This window comes from Cyrtonyx montezumae, unplaced genomic scaffold (genome assembly GCF_038088225.1).
Source record: "Cyrtonyx montezumae isolate F1298 unplaced genomic scaffold, pur_monq_1.0 scaffold_10, whole genome shotgun sequence".
Lineage (NCBI taxonomy): Eukaryota > Metazoa > Chordata > Aves > Galliformes > Odontophoridae > Cyrtonyx > Cyrtonyx montezumae.
In genome coordinates, this window is record NW_027071826.1 from 50,282,900 (window position 1) to 50,303,801 (window position 20,902).

The 20,902-nt window shown below is 39.4% G+C and overlaps 1 protein-coding gene across 1 annotated transcript; it reads right to left on the bottom strand.

Annotated features, from left to right (window-relative positions):
* Positions 1-134: 134 nt before the first annotated feature.
* On the bottom strand, positions 135-20,840 carry DKK3 (dickkopf WNT signaling pathway inhibitor 3). The gene is made up of 7 exons (XM_065755334.1): positions 20,600-20,840; positions 18,805-18,942; positions 18,234-18,317; positions 6,468-6,560; positions 4,359-4,503; positions 2,782-2,938; positions 135-674 (listed from the first exon to the last, which is right to left on the bottom strand). Exons 1-7 carry the CDS (start codon positions 20,789-20,791, stop codon positions 431-433), a joined length of 1,053 nt encoding a protein of 350 aa, XP_065611406.1. The 5' UTR covers positions 20,792-20,840; the 3' UTR covers positions 135-430.
* Between the last annotated feature and the right edge of the window lie 62 nt (positions 20,841-20,902).

A 20,902-nucleotide genomic window follows, 5' to 3' on the forward strand; every position in this document is an offset into this window, starting at 1 on the left:
AAAGAAAAGAAAAACTGCTGAAATCGGTGACTGAAATGGCACCAAGTGGTTCTTTCTCCAGAAAAATAATTGCAAATGTGTGTACAGGACTGTACATAGAAGTTGTTTCTGTGGTCGCTAGTAACTTGAGTTTATGTATGCTTCATGTGTTTTTAAATGAGTACAAGTACTGATGTTTGTTTCTGCTATACAAGGGTAAGTATTAATCCAAAGGAAACACTGATACCTTTCTCGTTTGTCTTTGATGGAAGGTTTGGTCCAAAGATTGAGTGACTTCACCAGTGGCTCGAACATGCAGGTTTGGTGCACAACAGTGGATGCTCAATGAAGATGATGTTTATTGCACTTCTATCCAGCAGTATCTTTTAAGGGTTTATGTAAGCAAGACGCTAGACTGATCTCTAGAACTAACTAAACTGGTGTTAAAACTTCATATTTCATCTCCCAGAAACAGGTCATGAGCTGGATCATGCTCAGACTTCACACCTGCTTGGTCCTCTAGACTTTCTAACTCTTTACGCACTTCCTGAATGACACTACTTTCTTCATAATCAGAAAGAATATCTCTGGGCATTAAACTGATAAATGGCATCTCATCCATGTTTAAGGGATCTTCTTTTTCATTATTTCTGGTTTCATTGGAGGACTGTTCACACACAGATGTAGCACTGTGGCTGTTGGAAAAAGAAAGACATCTGGTCATATAGTACATCTTTTGTTCTTTTTGCTGCTACTTAATAAAACGCGTAACGTCCTGCCATGTGAAAGCATACTAGCTGTACAAAATTGTCAGGTCCACCGTAGATGATGTTATAAGCATCTGGTGGTTGCATTCTTCACAGCTGGAAAGTTGAGTTTTCTACGTACAGAGGGAGAACCAAGTTGCAAATAGCAAAGCATGTTTTGATACTAGGACACAAGATGGCAGTGAATGTCAGTGCAGTCTGGCTCCTCTGCCAGAATCAATCATGGAGTCCTTTTTGTTAATGTAATACTAAGGTAAGAAGATTCTCTGGCTTAAAAGAAATGTGGAAGACAGTGTTTGTCTTGAAACCATCAAGTTGAGGAAAGTATTATCTATTCGGATCTGAATAGACATGTAGGTGTATTTCCTGTTCTTTTCAAAAGTGGCTCTGTTTGCCTGCAAACCTGTGATGCAAGGGACTTTTAAAGGGAACAAGAATGATTAAGACTTGTCAGAGGAATAAGAATCTGATCATTGTTTATCTACTTTGCACTGCATTGGACAGCATAGGGTCACACGTTCCCATTACAGGCTGCAAGGGGACTGCTGCATGTGCCAGGCACCTCGCAACAAACGAGTGCTTAAAGCTGCAGTCTCTCTGTCACTGGCAATCAAGGGTGAATGGTCTGAAGGTGTTCTTCAAGCTTGTATATGTTTTTGTGTTCAGCTTTTTAGGCATACAGAGACTTTCATTTCTGGGCAGACTGTGTATGTTCTCCGGGATATAACCTAGTATTTTCAGTGCATTTATTGGTTACCAATAATCAGCTGAGAGTCGTTTAAAGCAGAGATGGGCTCTTTCAATAAAAATACATTGTGAATTTGAATGGTAAATTTACACAAAATCAGCATTAGCTTGCTGTCCATGTGAGTCATTGGCAGGTTGTACGTACAGTATTTCTGTATTTATGATAGCCCTAAACAAATCATTCTTGTGGCTGTAGCTGGATGGTTCTGTTTAATTCACTTCCTAATTGATTTCTGTTTTTTGGTATCCTTACGTGGCATGTTCTCCTTCCTAGATGTAGTATCTGCTGATATACCTTCATTGAGATCAATGGTACTTGCTCATTAACTGCAATTCCTGTGCTGAATGGATGGGATCAGTTCTGCTTGCTTCCTTAGATTACGTGTCTGAAACGTGTTACTGTCTAGCTGTTTCTCATGCATAAAGAATTAGGAAGAGTTGTTCACCGAAGGAAGAAAATATGAACCTACATATAAGCTGCATTTGTCGCAGCTTTGCTGTCTTGTTAAAAGTTAATATAATGAAAATAGCAGTGTGGCAACAATCTTGAAGAAATTATTTTACAGTTAACATGTAAGTCATCCAAAAATGCTTTTAGGGCAAAACTTCAGTGATTTTATTTTCTCCTAATGAAATTGCTGATAATGCAAATAACTGCCCTTTAAAGAATGATTAAAGCCATGGTACATGAAAAGGTTTAGCTTTTAGCAGAAAAATGCAGAGTCAGTCTGCTTTGTATTTTGTGAAACTCATAAAGATACTGTAGAGGTCTGCACAGTATGAAATGTTTAAGTGTGAACTGCAAGTCTGAAATACTGACAAGGTCAGATTTGTGTTGCTATGCTAGATAATGACCTTATGTGAAGATCCTTAATACTAAAACAAGCCTGTTTATTCCTTTTGAATGTATTAAATGTACTAAAATGTCTTGTATGTAACATAACCAAGCAAAACTTCCAGCAGAGGCCTAGGCTAACAGAAAATTACTGGATGAGAGCTGTACATGGAGAATGACATTGGAATGATACTTGATTAACTAAACATCTGTTAGTATTTTAATTAAGATGCAGTAGAAGCCTGATGCAGACTTCATGCACTTGAGGGTAAGCCTGTGCCAAACTCGAGCACTTCTCTTTAGGACAAAGCATTACATCTGAAACGGTTTGAAAACCAGTGTTGAGAAAAGCCATCAAAACACTGTAGTATGAAAGGGTCAGCAAGTTCTGTCTGTATTAGAGGAACTCCACGAAACCTCAAGCACCTTCCTTTTTCATGTTATGATCTTTACCTCTGAGCTTGGCAGATCAAGCCACTCGCACATGGGCATCGCTCCAGTACTCCGTCAGGTTCCAGTTCCCAGGTGATGAGGTTGAGAAGTCTGTTTGAAGGATCATGGCAAGGTTCTCCTTCTTCAGGTAATGGAGTGCACACAGGAAACAGCAGTTCTGCGTGCCAGAGTGGATGAATTTTATGAGAAGTTGTTAGCTGCCTGCTAAACTGAGATGACCTAATCTATAATGTATGCACAAGGTATAAAGCAAAAAACAGTCCTGGTGTCTTTTTAAGTCCCCTTACAGATTAGAGAGCCATAAATCAACATTTATTCCACTAGGTGGGAGTAAGACATTCCACATTTAAACTTTCTGTGGTATGGTAGAATGAAGTTTGGAGAGTTCAGATTTATTCTTTAATGGGCTTGGTCAGTGTACACACAGTGTATAAGTGTGTGTACAGCTTAGATTTTCATTTCAAAACTGATGCTACATGAAAAAATCAATAGGCAGTTGTAGTGAGGGGTCTGTCTGTCTCTCATTTTGGGATCAGAGATTAAGAAGAAATCTGAGGAAGCTTGTCAAAACCTCATAGATGTTCTAGGAAGATAACTCACGAAGCCAAAACTGCTCTGAAACTTGCTGAAACTGAACTTAAATTTAGTTAACATTGAAGTTGACTTTCTAATGCTTTAAGTTAATGTGGAAAAACTGAAAAGACCCATTTGACTTTTAGCTTTGGTGTTTCAAATGAGCTTTTTCCCTTGTTCTCCTGAAAAGCTTTAGCAGCCTGATCCACCAGCAGGCTCAGGTATGCCAACTCTCAGAGCAGATAGAAGGTCACCTGCTGTTCTTAGCAAGGATCAGAAAAACAAATATATTGAAGTACTCTACCTGGAGTAGAAAGATTTAGAATTCTATCCTGTTACTGATAAGTTGGGGTGAACTAGGTAAAAATTGTGAAGAACCAATAGGCAGAAGAACAGTAACAGAAGCTGAGCCCTGACAAGGCAGGATTCAGGACTGATGTCAGGCCTGGTATCTTGTTCTCTTTCCTTCCTCTTGTAAGTCAAGTTTCCCGTTCCTTGTAGACTTATAACATAATGGGGACCATCATTCCACTTATCTGTCCAGTCAGCACTGCGTAGAGCTGAGTCCCGTGAGGTTTGTATCAAGCTTACAAGTATGAAGTATAGCTTCAGTCTGACTCAATGGCCTGCTTCCTCTGATAGGAAGAAAAACCTACTTTTAGTGATCTCACTAATTTCTTTCACGCGTTTAAGTTTGTTTGTGCTATGCTGAGTGAATGCTTGACACAACTCTGCTACTTCTAAATGACTGTCTTTCTTGTGAGGCAGTAGGTTTTTGTGCTTCTTATCTTGTTCCCCTCTCTAATGTGCACTAGGCTTCTCTTCCACTATTGTGTGCCCCTGTTAGGCTCAATCTTGCTCCAAATTTGATTAAAGCTTTTATAATCAAGTTAACACCGTGCATGTCCCAGGCCAAAAATGTTTAATCACTTCACCTGGGCAAAAGGTCTGAATCTTAATACTGAATTACAAAATGAATAGGATAAAAAGCAAAACTTGTGTACCTTTCTGAAAAGCACAGCACGTTCCTGGGTTGCAGTCGTGTTGGTTCTCACAAATGGTGCCGTTTTCTCCTCTTGAAGTGGCTTTCCTGCACTCACCCCAAACACAAAGCTGGTCTCCACAGCATTCAACATCCCGTGAGCAGTGCTTGCAAGTGAAAAAGCACAGGGAAAACTGTCACTGTGGCACTGATTGCCTGCATCAACAGCCAGCTAAGCACAGATTTAACCCCTGCTCTGAAGACGGCTGCGTAGGTTTGCTTTAAACAGTTGGATGCAATATTCCTGCTGTTTAAACAGTGGGGACAGTTTAAACTGTCCTTATGTTCTCAGCTCAAGCACCTGTAGAAGTATTAGCTAATTAGGCACATCCACATCAGAGCAATGGCACCCTTTCTATGCCTTTATTCTTTCAATCCTGTACAATAAACTGTTCTTGTAGCATATTCATTTATAACTGATCAGTAATCAGGCATCCTGCAGTGTCCTGTACTTGAAGACAGCCTTTTGTCTTTAAGAAAAGTAACAAATCACTAGAGGAAAGCATTACTCATTTTTTTTCCACTGTTAAATGCAGTCCATCATTTACCATTTGTTCAGAAGGATGGCTACTAAAGAGCAATAAAAAAAAAAACTTAGCAAAATCCATTTTGTTATTTATAATAAGAACCAGACTCCATTTGTATCCAAGAGTCTTATAAAAATATCTCTGTGGAAAAAAAGTTCTGTGCAAATCAGAAGTGCAAATCTCTAGCTGAACACAGCTTTGAGTGACAGTTGTCCCAGTATTTCAACTATACGCATGTAATAAATCAAGCCAGTAAAAGCACTGTGATGTTTTGTTACTTTTTTTAGGGTTTTGATTACAATCTAAGATTCCTAGTAGGTCAGCATTTTCACAGCTTTTTTTCTGTCTGTGCAAAGCCCTGTCTGGGCAGCCATACAGAATCAGAATTTCTTTGCCAGTGACTCCCACAGGAGGTACTTAACCCAGAGCAAGAAGTAGGACTATGCTGCTAATTACGAAGAAAAGTATTTTGTGATAGTGGGGAGTCCAGGTCAGGGAGCAAATCCAGCCACCTTCAGTCTGAGCTCTCTTTGCAACAGGAGCGTGTCTTGAGCCAACTTTTTGCTTTATCTTACAAATAATCTGCTGTGCAGTGCATAGAGAAGGTGCATAGGACTTTTAGTTTCAGTAACATCCTAGTTGATGTTTAATTGCTCCATGCTAATGTGAAAAATGATCAGCTTTAACACTTTGCAAAACATGAACTAAAAGCTTTCTTAATGACAAGAGCTTATAATTCAGGCCTTCAGCTTGACTAAGCATTGAATCTGCTGAAGCCAATACAGCTCCTTGAAGTGATCTGTTTAGGTATTTACATAATTTCAGGAAAGGTTTCTGTAATCCAGTTGATTACATAATTTTACTGTAAGGTTTGCTTGGTTATAAATTTAATGGCCTGTAAATGCTTTGAAAAACAATTAGTTTTGTGAGGGGATATCAGAATGTAGGTGGAAATGGGCAGTTAGGCAAAGACCTTCTTCAACAGACTGCTTTTAAATTGAATTTTCTCCACAGAAAACGCCTGAATTTCAGGCAGTGTCACCTGTAGGAGATAAATTATCTCCTACAGCCATAGCTATTGCTGAGACATTTCTCAAATAAAAGGTAGGGATTTACTGCTTCCCTAGGTTCAAGGATTCAATTAAGGTAAATGATGTAAGAGTGTCATTTATGGTGGCAGTTGCACTACATCGTTGCGCAAAGTTGTCAGTGCAGGGAAGAGTTCAGATTGCTGAGAATCAAAAGCTAGAAGTGACCAACTGTCAGCTGATCCTTTAGAGCTGACAGTCTTTGCCTGTTCTTCTGATAATCTACAGTACATTAATTTATGCTGCCGTGAGGCAACCAAACAAGATAAACTCATCAAGAGGAGTAGAGTGCAGCTTGAAAAGCGTGTTAGAACTAATACTTTTATAACTTCTTTGCATTACCAGGAAGCTGTCCATCTTGTTAAGTGACAGCTTTGATTTGTTGACATGAACAATAATAATTCATGTAGTGAGTTTTTAAGACTCCATAAAACCACAGATTGTTTCAAGACTTACTGTATGCTGGGTCTTACAGGGCTGACACTTGTATTCGAAGGTGGAGAACTGGCAATATTTTCCTGTTTCACAGTCTTCATCAATGATACATTCCTGAAGAAAAGGGTGAAAGTGCAGTTTACCACCCTGAGAGGAAACCATACCCCTTCTTGAAATACCAGGCTTTAGCTGATTTTTTTTCTTATTTGGAAATCAAGAAAAAAAAAGAAACACAACTGTCTTTGATTCTTCGTGTTCCGTAACAGAACAGTGTGACTGCAGAGCATTAAGTGGCTTCGCTTGTATAAATACCAGTAACCTCAAGAAAATTAACTCTGACACTGTTCTGTTATTTAGTGGGGAAAAGAAAAAGCAACGAGAACCAACAACCTGAAGACATTAAGTCATTTGCAATGAAGCTATTGTATTAGAGTTTGATCATGATTCGTTATTTGCTGTCTTTTAAAATGAGAAAAGAGCAAAGGAAAGAGGCTATGTGCACTCCAGCAGCAGTCATTTCAGCTGTTTAAAGAGGTTAAAGTGACTGGGTTTAGGCTGCTGTAAATCAGCATAATGCTTTCACAGCTTTGTTATGCCAGCACAGTAATAACACATTCTGCTTGTTTTCTTTTGTGCTGCTCCGTAATCAGATGGGTCAGAAACCCTGGTGTTACATAGTATCTTTAAATCACTGAGGCTCCACATTAGCAGTGAGCCTTCACCTCCTCAAATTCCATCTTCTTTCTGGCCAATTTTCTATCTGTAGCTTTGTCAGTTTCTTTCATGAATCCCCCTGTATAAGCCATATTCAGAACAAACTATGCTATTTCATTCCTGTTAGGCCCACTTTCGGGCAAACAGCCAGGTCTGTGTAGTCAGTTTTTCCAAATGTCCCTTTCCACAGAGGAGAAATCTTGCCATAATTATTTTTAAGCATATGGAACAACCCTCTCTCTACTTCTAAAACCACCTAACAGCTTAGTTGCAGTTCTCCATTTGATGCTTTTTCTTGTGTTAATGAAGCCCTTTTCAGAGGCCTTTTCCCCACTTACCGAATCGTATCCCACCAGTTTAGACCCCAGATTTCATGAGGTCTTCAGCTGGAAAAAAAATCCCTTCACGGTTTCCATTCCTGGCATGTCAAAAGCTTGTTTTCATAGACTCTTTCAAAGCTGTGACAATTTGTGCCATACTCCATACCAGCTTCTTTCACTCAGATTTTTTAATCTATAGTCAGCATAAAACACCTAGTAATCCTTGTACATGAATGTAACCATTTCTCTCTTTTTTTTTTTCATTCTTTTTAACCAGGCTGCAGGCCTTTTCTAATCAGGCTACCCTGAGACTCAGAAGTTGCTAAATGAGAAGCAAAAATAAGCATCATCATCATCAGCTGCAGTAGACTCTGAACATTTCCATGTCTTTTTGGAATCCTGCAAAGTGAGTTATTTTCCTGAACGCTTTGTTTTTGTAGAGGTAGTGGTGTGTAAACTGAGGAGTGTGACTTCTGACAAGCAACAGAGCATACAGGATGAGTAGACATCTTAAAGACAGAATTAGCTACGCTTATAATGATGTATATCTGTCTGAAATCCCTCAAAATGCTATCCCAGTTCATTTAACCGAGCAGCAAAGGAATATGCTCTCTGAGAAGTGCTATATAATGATGCAGAGTAAAAGCAGGATTGCCTGTTCGTTAATGAGTAACTAGCATCCACACACAATAGAAGCCAGGATAGAGAAGAATGTGATCTTGTATACTGCAATGAATGTCCGACAACACCTGAAAGCAATTTGGGTGCTAGAATCTGTTCCAAAACACACAGAGGAAAAAAAAATCCAAAACTGAAATTCATGGGAAAGGTTCATTGTATTTGAGTTAGACTCTTGAATAAACTGCTGCTGAAAGAAAACTCAATTTTCTTGTGTTTGGCAGATTATGCTAAAGCTGTCTCTTTCTTAAGGAATGATTAGTCATCACATTTGAGATTTTAAAGAATGACTAATGGTGCTGATAGTGAAGTATGGTTGTAATTCAACTACCAGAAATCTGAAACAGATGCCTGAGTGTGAGAAGTGGTGTAACTGGCTTTGATAAGGGTATTTTCCTTCCTCTTGAATGTGTACATGTGCATGGAAAGGCAGAGAATAAAGGCAATTTTCTTTCAGTCGGATAGAACTATCTTTACACCTCAGCACTGATGTGCCTTTGACCTAGAAGGCTACACAGATCTACAGACTATGTAGACTGTCTTTGGTGGAGTGTAGCCAACTGTGGTTTGGATCACGTTATCCTCTGTCCATATAACATGCTAAGGATAAAGAGGAAGAAGCAAAGGATGTCCCATTTGAAATTGTGAAAGCAAAACTACAAGGCTAGAGATAATCTACTTTCTTCAAGAAACTCTCTTCTATTTGCGTTGTTTACCTTAGCTATTCCATAGCTCCTTGCTATGGAAACCTCAGCCATCCCATCTGCTGGTGATACATATATTATGTGCTGAAATCGCATTCATTTCACTTTGCTCTTTTTTTCCCTTCATTCCAAATTAGCTACGTAGTTTTTAACACGCTAAGCATAGACTATAAAATTCTGATTTCATGTGACAATTCTGATACCGACTTTAACAACAACCATTGATTTTAAATTAAAAAGTGACATTTAGCTGGTCTGTTCCCTCTTACCGCTCATCCTCCCTCCCACATTCTAACAGAAAGTCCCTCTTCAAATATATTTTTATACTAAATTCTCTCTTTGCAGTTTATATCTTCAGCTAATATTTGTCTGGAACAGGCATGTGACTAACTGGAATAAGCTATGCTTTCCTTCCAGGCTCTTGACACTCTAGCTTAGTACCCAAAGCAGAGGAAGAAGCTGTTAATGGCTGTATTCATACTTTCAGTGGTGACTAATGCATTTAACAGACACAGACTGCTAAGGTCTGAGAGGAGCATATAGAACAGAAAATGTTCCTGTGGGTGAGATGCAACAGTAGCAGAGAAACCCAGCAGTTGTTTTACGTCATCGTGCACTGACTGCTCACTCTGACACGAGCAGTAGGATTCAAATAGGAAAAATATTTTTTCCTTCCTTTGTAAGCCATATGCCCTACTTTGCTGGCTTTTTATTTATTTATTTTATCCAGTTGCAGTTTGTGATTACAAACCTTTAGAGACTAAGAAAAAGGAGAGGCAGGCTTTTTTTTTTTTTTTTCATTTTAGCCTTGGCACTGTCAGTACAGCTGAGCTGTAAGCCAAAACAGTTCATTTTGTCGAAGATTTCATTCCTAAACCTCTATGGCTTTCGTATTCACAAGCCATAAAGAGACAAAGATCACTGATACCAGAAAGGTAATGAAGTTTTGCCAACAACAAAGTAAGCAAAGCTACTAAAGACAGTTGATTCAGCAGTTATAGAAACATGTTTTGTACAAACTGGAAAATGTGTTACAGCACCTCCTACGTTGTACTATGACAGCCACACTCCAAAGGCTTTTCTAAACAGAAAGGCCCTTTATGAGTTTCTTAAAAGCTCTTAATATAAATAAACTTCCTCTTCAACATAAAGCTCATTGTTTTCAACCAAAAATAGTAGCTAAAGATCTCTTCCAACTAGTCCCAGGGCTCACTGGATTGTATCTGTGAGATGATGTAATTTTAACCGAAGCTGAAGTGCTCCAACAAAAGCACTTGCTTATGTTGAACCTGGCATTTCTTAGCAGTTAATGGTTACTTTCGTGTTTGCATATCCCCTTCTAGCCTTAATTTTAACTTCTACCAGCCACTTCACGTTGGGCCGGTCTCCATTACTCCAACAGATGGCAAAAGCTGCTGAATAGTAAGGAAAAAACAAAGAACTACTTTATATCCTACATGTATTAAATGTATTAGAAAAATGTCAGAAATACACATAATGGAATATTGTCTTATAGAAACTGCACCAGAATTTGAATTTCAGTAGTGTTCCAGCTCCTAATCTCTCAGTTGTCTAGACAGAGCACATAATGCATTCATATTTATTGAGATATGAATTAATTTGCCTTGAAATATCTCTAAACCTCTGTAATACTTTCCAGCAGAGCAAACATCTAGCTGCTGTCCTGCCAAGTACATAGTGCTCATAAAAATAAGGACTACTGTTAAAAAAAGACGTGCTAAAAAGATCAGACATGAGTTGCAAATTATGGTTTAAATCACATCCTGGAGCTGTGTGGGAAAGATGTCTATTTATGTGGTTCTTCAAGAGGAATGTGACTTCTGAGATCAAAAGTAATAAATAAAATAGAATCCATTCCCTCAATTTTGCCTAGAACTTCTCTAAACGACTTATCTCACCCTTTTCTATTTTCAAGGAAACAAAACAGGAACTTTTTAATAGGATAAAGCCTCTGTCTCTCCACGTGATAAAATACAAATGAATATTAAGTATGTGTACGTGACAGAAGTAGACAATACACAGCCACAGCTAAGCAAAAATCATTATCTGGCAGTGAATTAACTCAGTTTGAAAACTCAGATGTATGATCTAAGAAAGGTGAAGAAGTCTGTGCATGCGTGCATGTTGTAGTAGGTATCTGCAGTAGCAGAGCTCTCAGCCCTTAAGTGGGCAGGACAGGTTACAGCATGATATTTCTGTTCCTTCCTCCTCTTTGTCAGGTGTACCATAGGCAAGGCAAGATGGTAGAAATTCCAACAAAATCTTCCCTCAGGCTTTCCTGCAACTCAGTGCCATGCTACCCACTTTTTTTTTTTTCTTTGTAAATATACAGGGGCTCTATAATTGGAGAAGGAATATTCTGAAGCAAGAGAGTTTGAGACTCAAAACCAATAGCTGTGTGCTCCATGATTAATCTTTTCATGTTAAGAAAACTTATTCACAAAGTTTGAGATTAACAAATGAGGTTAAAGTATTGACCTGTGTACATGAAAGAAATTCTTTAAACAATTTTGCAATAAATAGTCTTAACAGAAGACTATTCCATTAATGGAAGAACAGCAATTCTTTGAGCTTTGATAACCAAAAGGTCTGTCTAAAATCTTGTGGACTGTAAGATCTTGGATTTTATTCTGAACATCTTGAGATATAGTAACAGTTACAGAAGCACTGTGAAACTGTGCTACTAAGCTCTATGGTGACATTGTTCCTAAGTAGTTAGCTTACCATGTAAAGATACAGCCCTCATTAAATGGTGCATTGTGAAACTGAACTTCTATGTAGGCGTCTCTTCTCTCTACATTTGCCAGCTACAAAGTTTCCATGATTCACTACCAAGCTATGTAAATTCTGAAAATTTATAAAAACAATCCAGAGTAGCTGTGCACAGCAAGGATGTGAAACATCTGTGCAAAATGAGAAACACTACTGGACAGGATATCTGTACTCAATAGCACCTTGCTGATCTTAATCACTCAGTTAGGAGTAGAAAACTGAGAATAAGATGTCAGTCTGGACCAAATTCATTACAGAATTCATTTCAAGCCCTGAATCTTATGCGCCTTGCTCTTATGATACACATTATCAGTAGCTTGTGGCTTCAAAGTACTTACTATGTTTACGATATCAGCCAAAGATAATACTAGATCAGAAATAGATGGATAAGAATTCCTCTGCAATTGATTTTGCCTATAACAGAACTGACTGTGTGGATAACTGCTATTACTACAGAGGAAAGGGAATAATGTATTTTCTATGAGCTGTAGATAGGAGAATGGATTTAAATTACAGCAATAGAGACTTTATAGTGAGCATAGAAAAAGCATTTGAGTGAATTGTCTCCACTGCTGAAAGATAGTGAGAAGAGGTGAGATGGATGTCTGCGTAAGGATGGAGTTCCCTTGCTGAGGTCTCTGATACAGGACTCAGGAAGCTCACTAGGATTCTTCCTTGCCTGACACTGTGATCTGAGTCTATCGACATGCCTTAAGATGCTTCCTCCTCCCCCTAGGGTGAGGGGGCTTTCTAAGGGAACAAGTTTTGGGGATTCCTCATGTGATGTAAATTCACAGAACAGGGCGTAAACAAATCTGAATTCCCATTCCAAATTTTTTTTTCACCAATAATAGTACATCATGATATTTCACTTGTTGGAAGGGATGGACTTGTTACGAAGTTCAGAATTTGGACAGGTGGAAAAGATGGAGGGGGATTGTCCCTGCAAGCTTCAGTGGTAAATCACCACGATGTGGTAACTCCTGAGTTCACCAGTATGGTTTTCCTCATCACTGTCAAAGTGATGTAGTCCCTCATGAGGCCAGGCAGGTGCTCACTCTGTATAGAAGGCCAAGCAATCATGGATCATATTCATTTTTCCTCTTCCTACTCACGTTTGGGTAAGTGAAGGTAATTCAAGTGATTCTGGTGAATTTATTGTTCAGTGAAAGCTTTTTTAAGCTTAGGCTTATTGTATATGTAATTGTTACTCAGCCAACATCCTAGCCACCTTACTTCAATGCGGCCTTTATTTCCTAAATCCTTTGCTACATGTTGCTATTCTAACAACTAAAACTTACTGCTTCATTAGATAAAGTGGTTTCAGCTAACACTGCTAGAGCCATTGAGTAGCAATGTAAAACAAAGCCACGGGAAGGAGATACATTTTTTTGCTACTTGTGTCTCTCCAGAAGAAATGTTGCCAATGAACTTCCGCTGTTGTCTAAGGACAGTCCATACCATAATCTCGTAACAGCTGTCACCAGCCTATGTGAAAGTTGAACTTTCCCGACCCTGTTATCTCATACAAATGAAAAAAGGGAAAAAACAAACAAACAAAAACAAAAGAAAGAACTGCAACACATTTAATTACTCTTGGATTAAATAGGTAGATCCAATAAACTAGAAAGTGAAAACATTGCTGATGATTTGTTTTTACATCTCCCTTCAACTTATACGTTCTCTGTAGGACATTTTGACAGCCCTGGTTCCCTAAACTTAGCATGTTCAGTATGAGAACACTGTGCTAAAACCAAGGAAAAGGTAAACAACTGCTTTTTTGATTTCCACTGCTCCCTCACCATCGCTTGTTTGCAGATGATTTCTACCAACTCATATTCAAACATGGAAGTAGGTAGCTAAACCTGATGCGTAACTCCCCCCGATGGAAAGTTTCAGACCAGGCAGATTTCCACACCTAACAAGAATGATGTAAGTTGTAGAAATGGTGTGTGACTGCCAGGTGAACACTGAAGAAGCACTGACTTCAAGAGAAAGTCTGCTTTGTAGCTTTCTAGGGGTAAACTCATTGATTTACTGTTGTGTTTTTACTGACACCATCACTTAGAACAGTGAATCAATTTAGGCACTGTGACTGTGTTACAGTAATAGGGTGGGTGGTTTGGGTATTTTTTGGTGAGGAAAAATTTATTCCAAGAAAAATCTTCCCCTTTTCACTATTTAGCTATTCAAAGGGTAGGAGTTCAGAGAGAAAAAAAAATGGTGAGGCAGTTCTTCAGCTAGAACTATTGAAAAACGTGAAAGAAATCCAAGTCAGTCTTTTGATTTCTTTACTAGGAAAGTAAATTCACTGAAGTTACCTGAATTATCCCAGACTTCCACTGACACAAATTATAACGATCTTGTTCTCCTCTGACTTTTGGTTGTTGTGTTTTCACCTAGAAGACCTGGTTTATCCCATCTTTCAGCAAAAGGCACCTTGCTTCTCTTCACTCTGATAAGGTCTAGCAGCTGTTTACACTTGCTTGTTTGTTCAAGTTAACCAACCATGATATCTGAATCCATGGAAACTGTACTTTTCTTCACATCATGGCCATTTTAGCCTTATAGTACTACAAAACTGTCTTATATATAGTACTACAAAACTATCCTTTCCTGGTACTCTGTGGACTCATAACTTTCTACACAAGGTGGTCTGTCAGAAAACATACCAGATCAGATTGGATTTACTAACATCAGTAAATAAAGATGTGGAATCAGCCTCTGGCACCTCAGATGATCACAGAATCTCCCCACCATTCATCATCGGAGAAGTTTGTTCTTGCAAGAACAGAGACAAAACGTATTTTCAACCTCCATATGACAGCTCTTTCCATGCATTGAGGCTAATATTCAGGTTTTTTTGTTTTTATTTTTTGCTGTATCAGACGATCACAAAAACTTTTGGTCTGAGAGATACACCCTGGCTGACAGTAAGGGCATCCTGTCATTCATGTGCTAAACTAAACTCCTTAATACCGTTTGCATGAGTAAGATGCATTTTGTGCTTATGGTATTAGATATGAACACTCAGGGATATGTGCACTTCCATTACACCTTTCAGTGAGAGTAGGCTATGTCCCTTGTTCTACAAACAGGATATGTGTCATAAAGGTATTCCAGGTGCATACATGAATAAGAGCAATTCAAAATGCTAATTGCACATTTTTTTTCACCTTATGCTGCTACATCCTCTCTCTTTGGACTCATTTCAACATCCTTTTCTACTCGAACAAATAGAAGCTACTAATCCTCACAAGCTGTATTTGCATTTTCCCCTCAGCTTTGTACTCTAAAAAGAGAAATAAATAAATAAACAAATAAAAATAAAAATAAATAAATAAAAGAGCTTTCAGCACAATGTTCAGAGTACCCAAATGCTGTCTGGCTGATGAGCCCTGGCTCTCCTAGGCAAGCCTAGGAGACTATTATCATTCTTATTATTATTATTTGCAAAGCAGAGCAGACTGGGCAAAGCAAAGTACAAGTGCAAATGAACAGAATGATGCAGTGTACAAAAAGTACCAGATTTAGATATTATGGGACTTTTGGCTAGAAAGAGTAGGATTTCAACCCAAGAATGCACTTAGTTTGTCTGTTGATAGGTTAAAGTTGTCAACTGCAAGTCACTAGGGACCAGAAGTTCTGTGAAAAATTAGAACAAAAAATAATAATAAATCGACCCAGTCAGAGGACTGGGGAGCCCGAACAAGCATTTTCCTTGAGATGCTAACATGCCAAAGGGGGCAGATATCAACAGCAAGATTCTGTGTGTTCAAATTTCTGCCCCCAGCCTCTCCCCTGCAGTGCTGCTGATGAACAAATGGCAATGTCCATTCCTTCTCAATTTTCAAAGCTCCTTTCTGTTTCAGCACTGCAGGAAATCCTCTCTTTGGAGCAGTATGAATTTCAGGGTGAAACTCTTGTATATGTGGCTAAGAACATGCTTAGGGAAATCATATATAACTTGCTCAAAAAGAAATCGAGCAGTTCTGTATTATCACAAGGAACTGAAAACTTGGTTATGATGTGCTACAGCTTGGCTATTTAAAGCTCTTTTCCTCTTGCAAGCTGTTGGGGGAACTAAAACCCCAGAAGTTAAATATTATGTTATTGTTTTTTATTTCTTACTATCAGAGGAAAGATGAACATCTTACTTAAAGGCTAACAACTACTTTAAATGGTCATTATAACAGGGATGCTATCTATTCTATTTCTACACCTAAACCTTTAGGACTCTGGAGCTTTTGTTCCTCAGTTACTCCCTTAAATTCATGCATCAATAAAAAGAACAAACATAGTTACTTCCAGAATGCATCAAATCAGCTTGTAAAAGCAGTTCCATAGTGGAATCACCAAGGTTGGAAAAGATCTTCAAGATCACACAGTCCAACCATCCACCTATCACCAATAGTTTTCACTAAACCGTGTGCCTCAACACGATGTCTGAACACCTCCTCGCTGTCAGAGCCACGGGCATCATGACAGCGGAAATAATAGCTTGATATCACAGGGCTTCTCTCCTAAGAATCTGTGTGTTTGAATCTGATCAGCTGCTGTATTTGCAAAAGGCAGTGCCAAATACGCCTGTGTATACAGGGACATACCCATCTGTTCACAGAGAGAGCAAACACTTTACCTGGAACCACACTGGAAGCACCTCCCTTTACTCTCCCACAAAAAAAAACAACACAAGATAACCTTTATTTTTTAGGTAATGAGAAGGTGCAGCTGTGTGCTGAAGAGCTTCTGTTTCCAATGCCTAAAGGAATGCTTTTGTGCCAAAGCCCATTGATAAGTGCATGACACTCCTCCAGTCCTTGGTATACTCTCATTAATACTAGAATATTTAAAAACCTGTTTTGAAAAAGAGAACTGAAAGCAACCGGATGTACTTTTATTGAAGTTTGATTGACAGAGAAACATAAAGGTTGCTATTGTTATTCATCAGGTGAATGCAGCATGGAAAAAAAATCTTAGGTACAATACATTTGAGTTAGAAGACTGTTAAATAAAGTACTACTCAGAATACAACTGAGAAGAAATGCAACTAAACTTTGTGCAGCAAATCTTACCAATACCATTTGTACTTCCTTTTGTTTTTCACTTCTCATGCTTCAGTTTCATTGTTTAGGCTAATGTATCATGATTGAAATGTAAGTAGTCAACAAACCAGAAAAAAACATTTTGATTTTCACCTCATAATGAATAGCACTGTAACTTTATGTTCTGTACTTCATATTTACTGAGTTTTCTACTGGACCTGACACTTTAATTTGGATGACAGGCTATGTTCCCAAGGGAAGTAAACTACAGAATATTTGAACCTTAAACCTTACAATCAATTGAATGTAAAACCCTGCACAGACATAAAAACACGCTACCTACTGCCTGCTGGATTGAAGCCTGACATCTGTGCTGGTAACTGTCAGGCCTCACTGACATCTGAGAAAGTGAATGTTAGTCTGGGAATGTAAGCAGCGCCTCCAAATAACGCAGCACCTCTCAAGAACTGGGTCTTGGTGCCAGAAACAGCAAGCAGCCTTGTTCTTCTGGGGGCTTAAAAATGCTGACAGTCTTCTAACCTCCAAAATACTATCAAGCAGCCATTCAATAACAAAGAACACAGTCTAAAGAGAATACTTTCATGGTGCAAAGTCAAAAAGAAATACTGTCAGAGGGAGGAAAGGGAGTGGGAGAGGGGGAAAGATTACACCTAATGTTTTTCTAATAGTGTATCCCCACTATATGCATGCATATATGCATATATACTTGTATTATAAATACGTATAATTATATCTGTTTGAAGAGGGATATAGGGGTATTACAGGCACTGTGATTTTAGAAGTAGGCCCCAAAAATGTGGAATCGTCTGATATGTTCACTCTATCACCTCAGGAAGGTTCTGAGCCTGTGTTTAGGACATGAACTTCCTAATAGATTTCCGTTGTTAAGCGAATGTACCTGTGATTGCAAGGCTTGGGTAAAGAATATTCTTTACCTTTTAATTTTCTGGGAGAACCTTTAAACAATCACATTTCTGAGGTAAAAGGAGTTGTCCTCTGCTCCCCCCCAACCCAGACTGACATTTCACAAGGAGCTCTCACCACAAGGCTGTGCTGAAAAGCAAACAGAAACATATTTTTTCCACTGACTCCTCAAGACAGAAAACTTGTGAATTATTTTCTAGGTGTTAAAGTCTATTGAGGAATTTCTCTGTGAAAAACAAAAGCATGGTCAGGGCATGAGTGTAGCACTGTTATTCCAAGGGTTTATTCACAGTCACTGGAAAGGCTGTGTAATTATCTTTGCTATTTGAGTACAATGCTTATGTTTGTGGAGAAATTCAGTATTCAAATTAAGCACCTCAGCCATGACATTGAATCTCTCCTTGTAGTTTATCATGTATCATTCTTATATTTAATCAAACAGAAAAACAAATTACAACAAAATCCATTCTGACTGCTTACACATAAAGTTTGCTGTGTTTCAAACCATCAAGAAATACACATAAGTCACAAACTATATCACTTCCTTCAGAATTATAAACTGAAAGAGGAAAATATGTATTCACTTACATGATTTCTTTTGTTTTCTCCATTCTTTATAGATGTAATAATTGTCTCAGAAAAAATGGTTGATCCAGTTCTGTTATCTGTAACCTGATACATCAGCAACAACAACAAAACAAGAAATCAAATTGCATTTATTAGTTATAGTGCTTTGTTATTCTTTGTTACTCCTGTATTCTCCTATAATTAATCCTTGCCTCCTTTTTCCCTATTTTTCAGGCACTCACATAAAAACCTTATTTGAGGGAAAAGGAAGAGATGACCAAGCTAACCCCATAACTATTTAAAATGTCACCATAATGAAGATGAGTGAGAGATGAACATTATTTTATGATCTATGTGATTTCCCAATCTGTGTAATATTTTTAGCAGGCACTTCTCTTCAAAATAATTATTTCATGTTAAACTTTTCTGACATATGCCCCTGAAGTAATCAGCCAAGCAAATAAAATACAATAAGACCCAAAGCAGTCATCAGTACAGCGCATGCTTCAAATTTCTCCCCAAACCAGACTATTTTTACTTTTGAAGAAAAGGTCATGAGGATGAACTCCTTGCTATATATATTTTCACATACCTTATCAATTTCTTGATGAGTCTGAACAGTGTTATTACCAATTCTGGTTTCTATGTTGGTCTCATTATGGTAGGTGGGAGGTAAGTTTTCAAAGTTTACTTCTGACAGTTTTTTTGCCCCTTCTTCTTCAGCTTCCATCTGCCAAATGGAACCAACTGAAAATTAGCAGCAATTACACAAAAAAGAACAAGTACTTTCTTTTCCAGCCCTCAGTAATGCCCTATTTAATTGTGTGATGCTGTTAGTATAGATTCTGCTGTATGGGAGTGCTTACTCAGCTGTTTCAGACAGCAAACACAGCATCTCTTTTCATGTACTACAGAAACACTGGAGAGTTAACTCCTGAGCTCTGGACATCTATAGTAGAGCTGAAGTCAAATTCCTGTGAGGAGAAAGTGTACTGAGACAAGTGATGCTTTGGTATCTTCACAGGCTTTCTGTTTTTCCCAGGAAAACATTTAACACTTCAGTCCTTCCCACCTGACAAAGAGGAGAAAAAAATTCTGGCAGGACAGAGCCACAGCCATAGCCCCTTGGAGTCAACAGGAGTCCAATAGGTCAGGGCGTACACATCCAGAATTTCATTCTCTCCTTCAGTTCCCATTGTCTTTGACAGATGAAGACTTAACCACAGATGAGGTAGAGAGAATGCACTCTGAATTAGAAAACAGAGTAAGCACAGCAAAAGGGCAGAGTTTTGTAAACACTGCAAACCTATGGACCAAGTTTATTCACTTTTGTTATTTGCAATTTCTGTAACAGATTAGGAAAAACAGCTTAACCAAAACACTGCAACAAGCTGCCCAGGGAGGTGGTGGAGTCCCTGTCTCTGGAGGTGTTCAATAATGGTGTGGATGTGGCACTGAGGGACATGGTTTAGCGGACAACAATGCTGGTAGGTGGGCGGTTGGACTGCATTATCTTACAGCTCTTTTCCATCCTTAATGATTCTATGATAAATTCAGCCAGGGTGAACAACAGCATCTTTCCCAAGACAAAATGTCTGGTTTTGGTGCTACTTTTAAGGACGGTTGCAAACCTCTCTAAGAGCAAAGCACTGGCTCAGTAATTGAGGCAACCTTCCCATAAGGAAGACACAGACGGTATCTGCTCTCACAAAGCTCAGGGAATCCATCTTTGTGCTGTGTACAGACCATTCCTCAATCCAGAATAAACATTATCAATAAGCATAGTAAAATCAGCAGAAATGTTTACAGTGTCCTTATTTATAACTAAGCATTAGTTTTGCATTCCAAAGCGTTTTTTCTTTAAAATGCTCTGACTCAGTCTGTTTACAGGCTCCACGAGATGGATGAGTGGAGCAGAACTATCCAGCAACCACCCAGATAAAAGTAACGGGTCAGAAATGATCTAATTACAGTAAACAAAGGCCTGCGTCCCCGGTGGACTGTAAGTAAAAGGATTTTTGGACTCTGCAACTTTTCTAAGTGAAAGAGAGAGCTTGGAAGGAAGGATCTCAATGCGATGGAAAAAAAAAAAACAAAAAAAAAAAACAAAAAAAAACATAAGTGAGTGGAATGCGGGCGTGAATGTTGAGTGCGATACGAGGCTGTGGCGGGGGTCTGGCGTTTGTGAAGCACGACCCGTGCGATTCCGGGCAAGTAACTGTCCATCAAGACATGAAATTACATCAAAAACAAGGTGCTTCCGCACATCCTTCTTCAGGACTGCCTCACACCTCACACCACCGCCTCAGCCCGGCGGCGGCGGGGGGCGCTGACAGGAATTGCCGCCCGCGCCTCGCAGCGCCCCACTCACGCACTCACTCACCCACCTCCTGCACGGCGTTGCGCAGCTTGTGCTGCGTGTCCTCCATCAGCGCCTCCACCTCCCGCAGCATCTCTCCCAGGCTGGCCGCCCGCCGCCGCCCGCCGCCCGCCGCGGCGCAGCGTAGAGCCGCCAGCACGGCCAACAGCAGCAGCAGCAGCCTCCGCCGCCGAGGCCCCGCTGCCGCTCCTCGCCGCATCCTCGGGGCTCCTCAGTCGTCGCTGCCGCTCGGAACTGCGGGCTGCCGGCGGGGAGGCGGGGCGGCGGCGGGCGGCTCCTCAGCGTCGGCCCAGCCCCTCAGCGGAGCGGG

Bases quoted from the DNA above. Each gene is read 5' to 3' on its own strand.
- DKK3 (XM_065755334.1), bottom strand. From the start codon at position 20,791: ATGCGGCGAGGAGCGGCAGCGGGGCCTCGGCGGCGGAGGCTGCTGCTG. The intron at 18,943-20,599 runs GTGGGTGAGTGA...TCCATTTGGCAG, and splicing joins TGCGCAACGCCGTGCAGGAG to ATGGAAGCTGAAGAAGAAGG. The intron at 4,504-6,467 runs GTAAGTCTTGAA...TTCACTTGCAAG, and splicing joins CCTGTAAGACCCAGCATACA to CACTGCTCACGGGATGTTGA.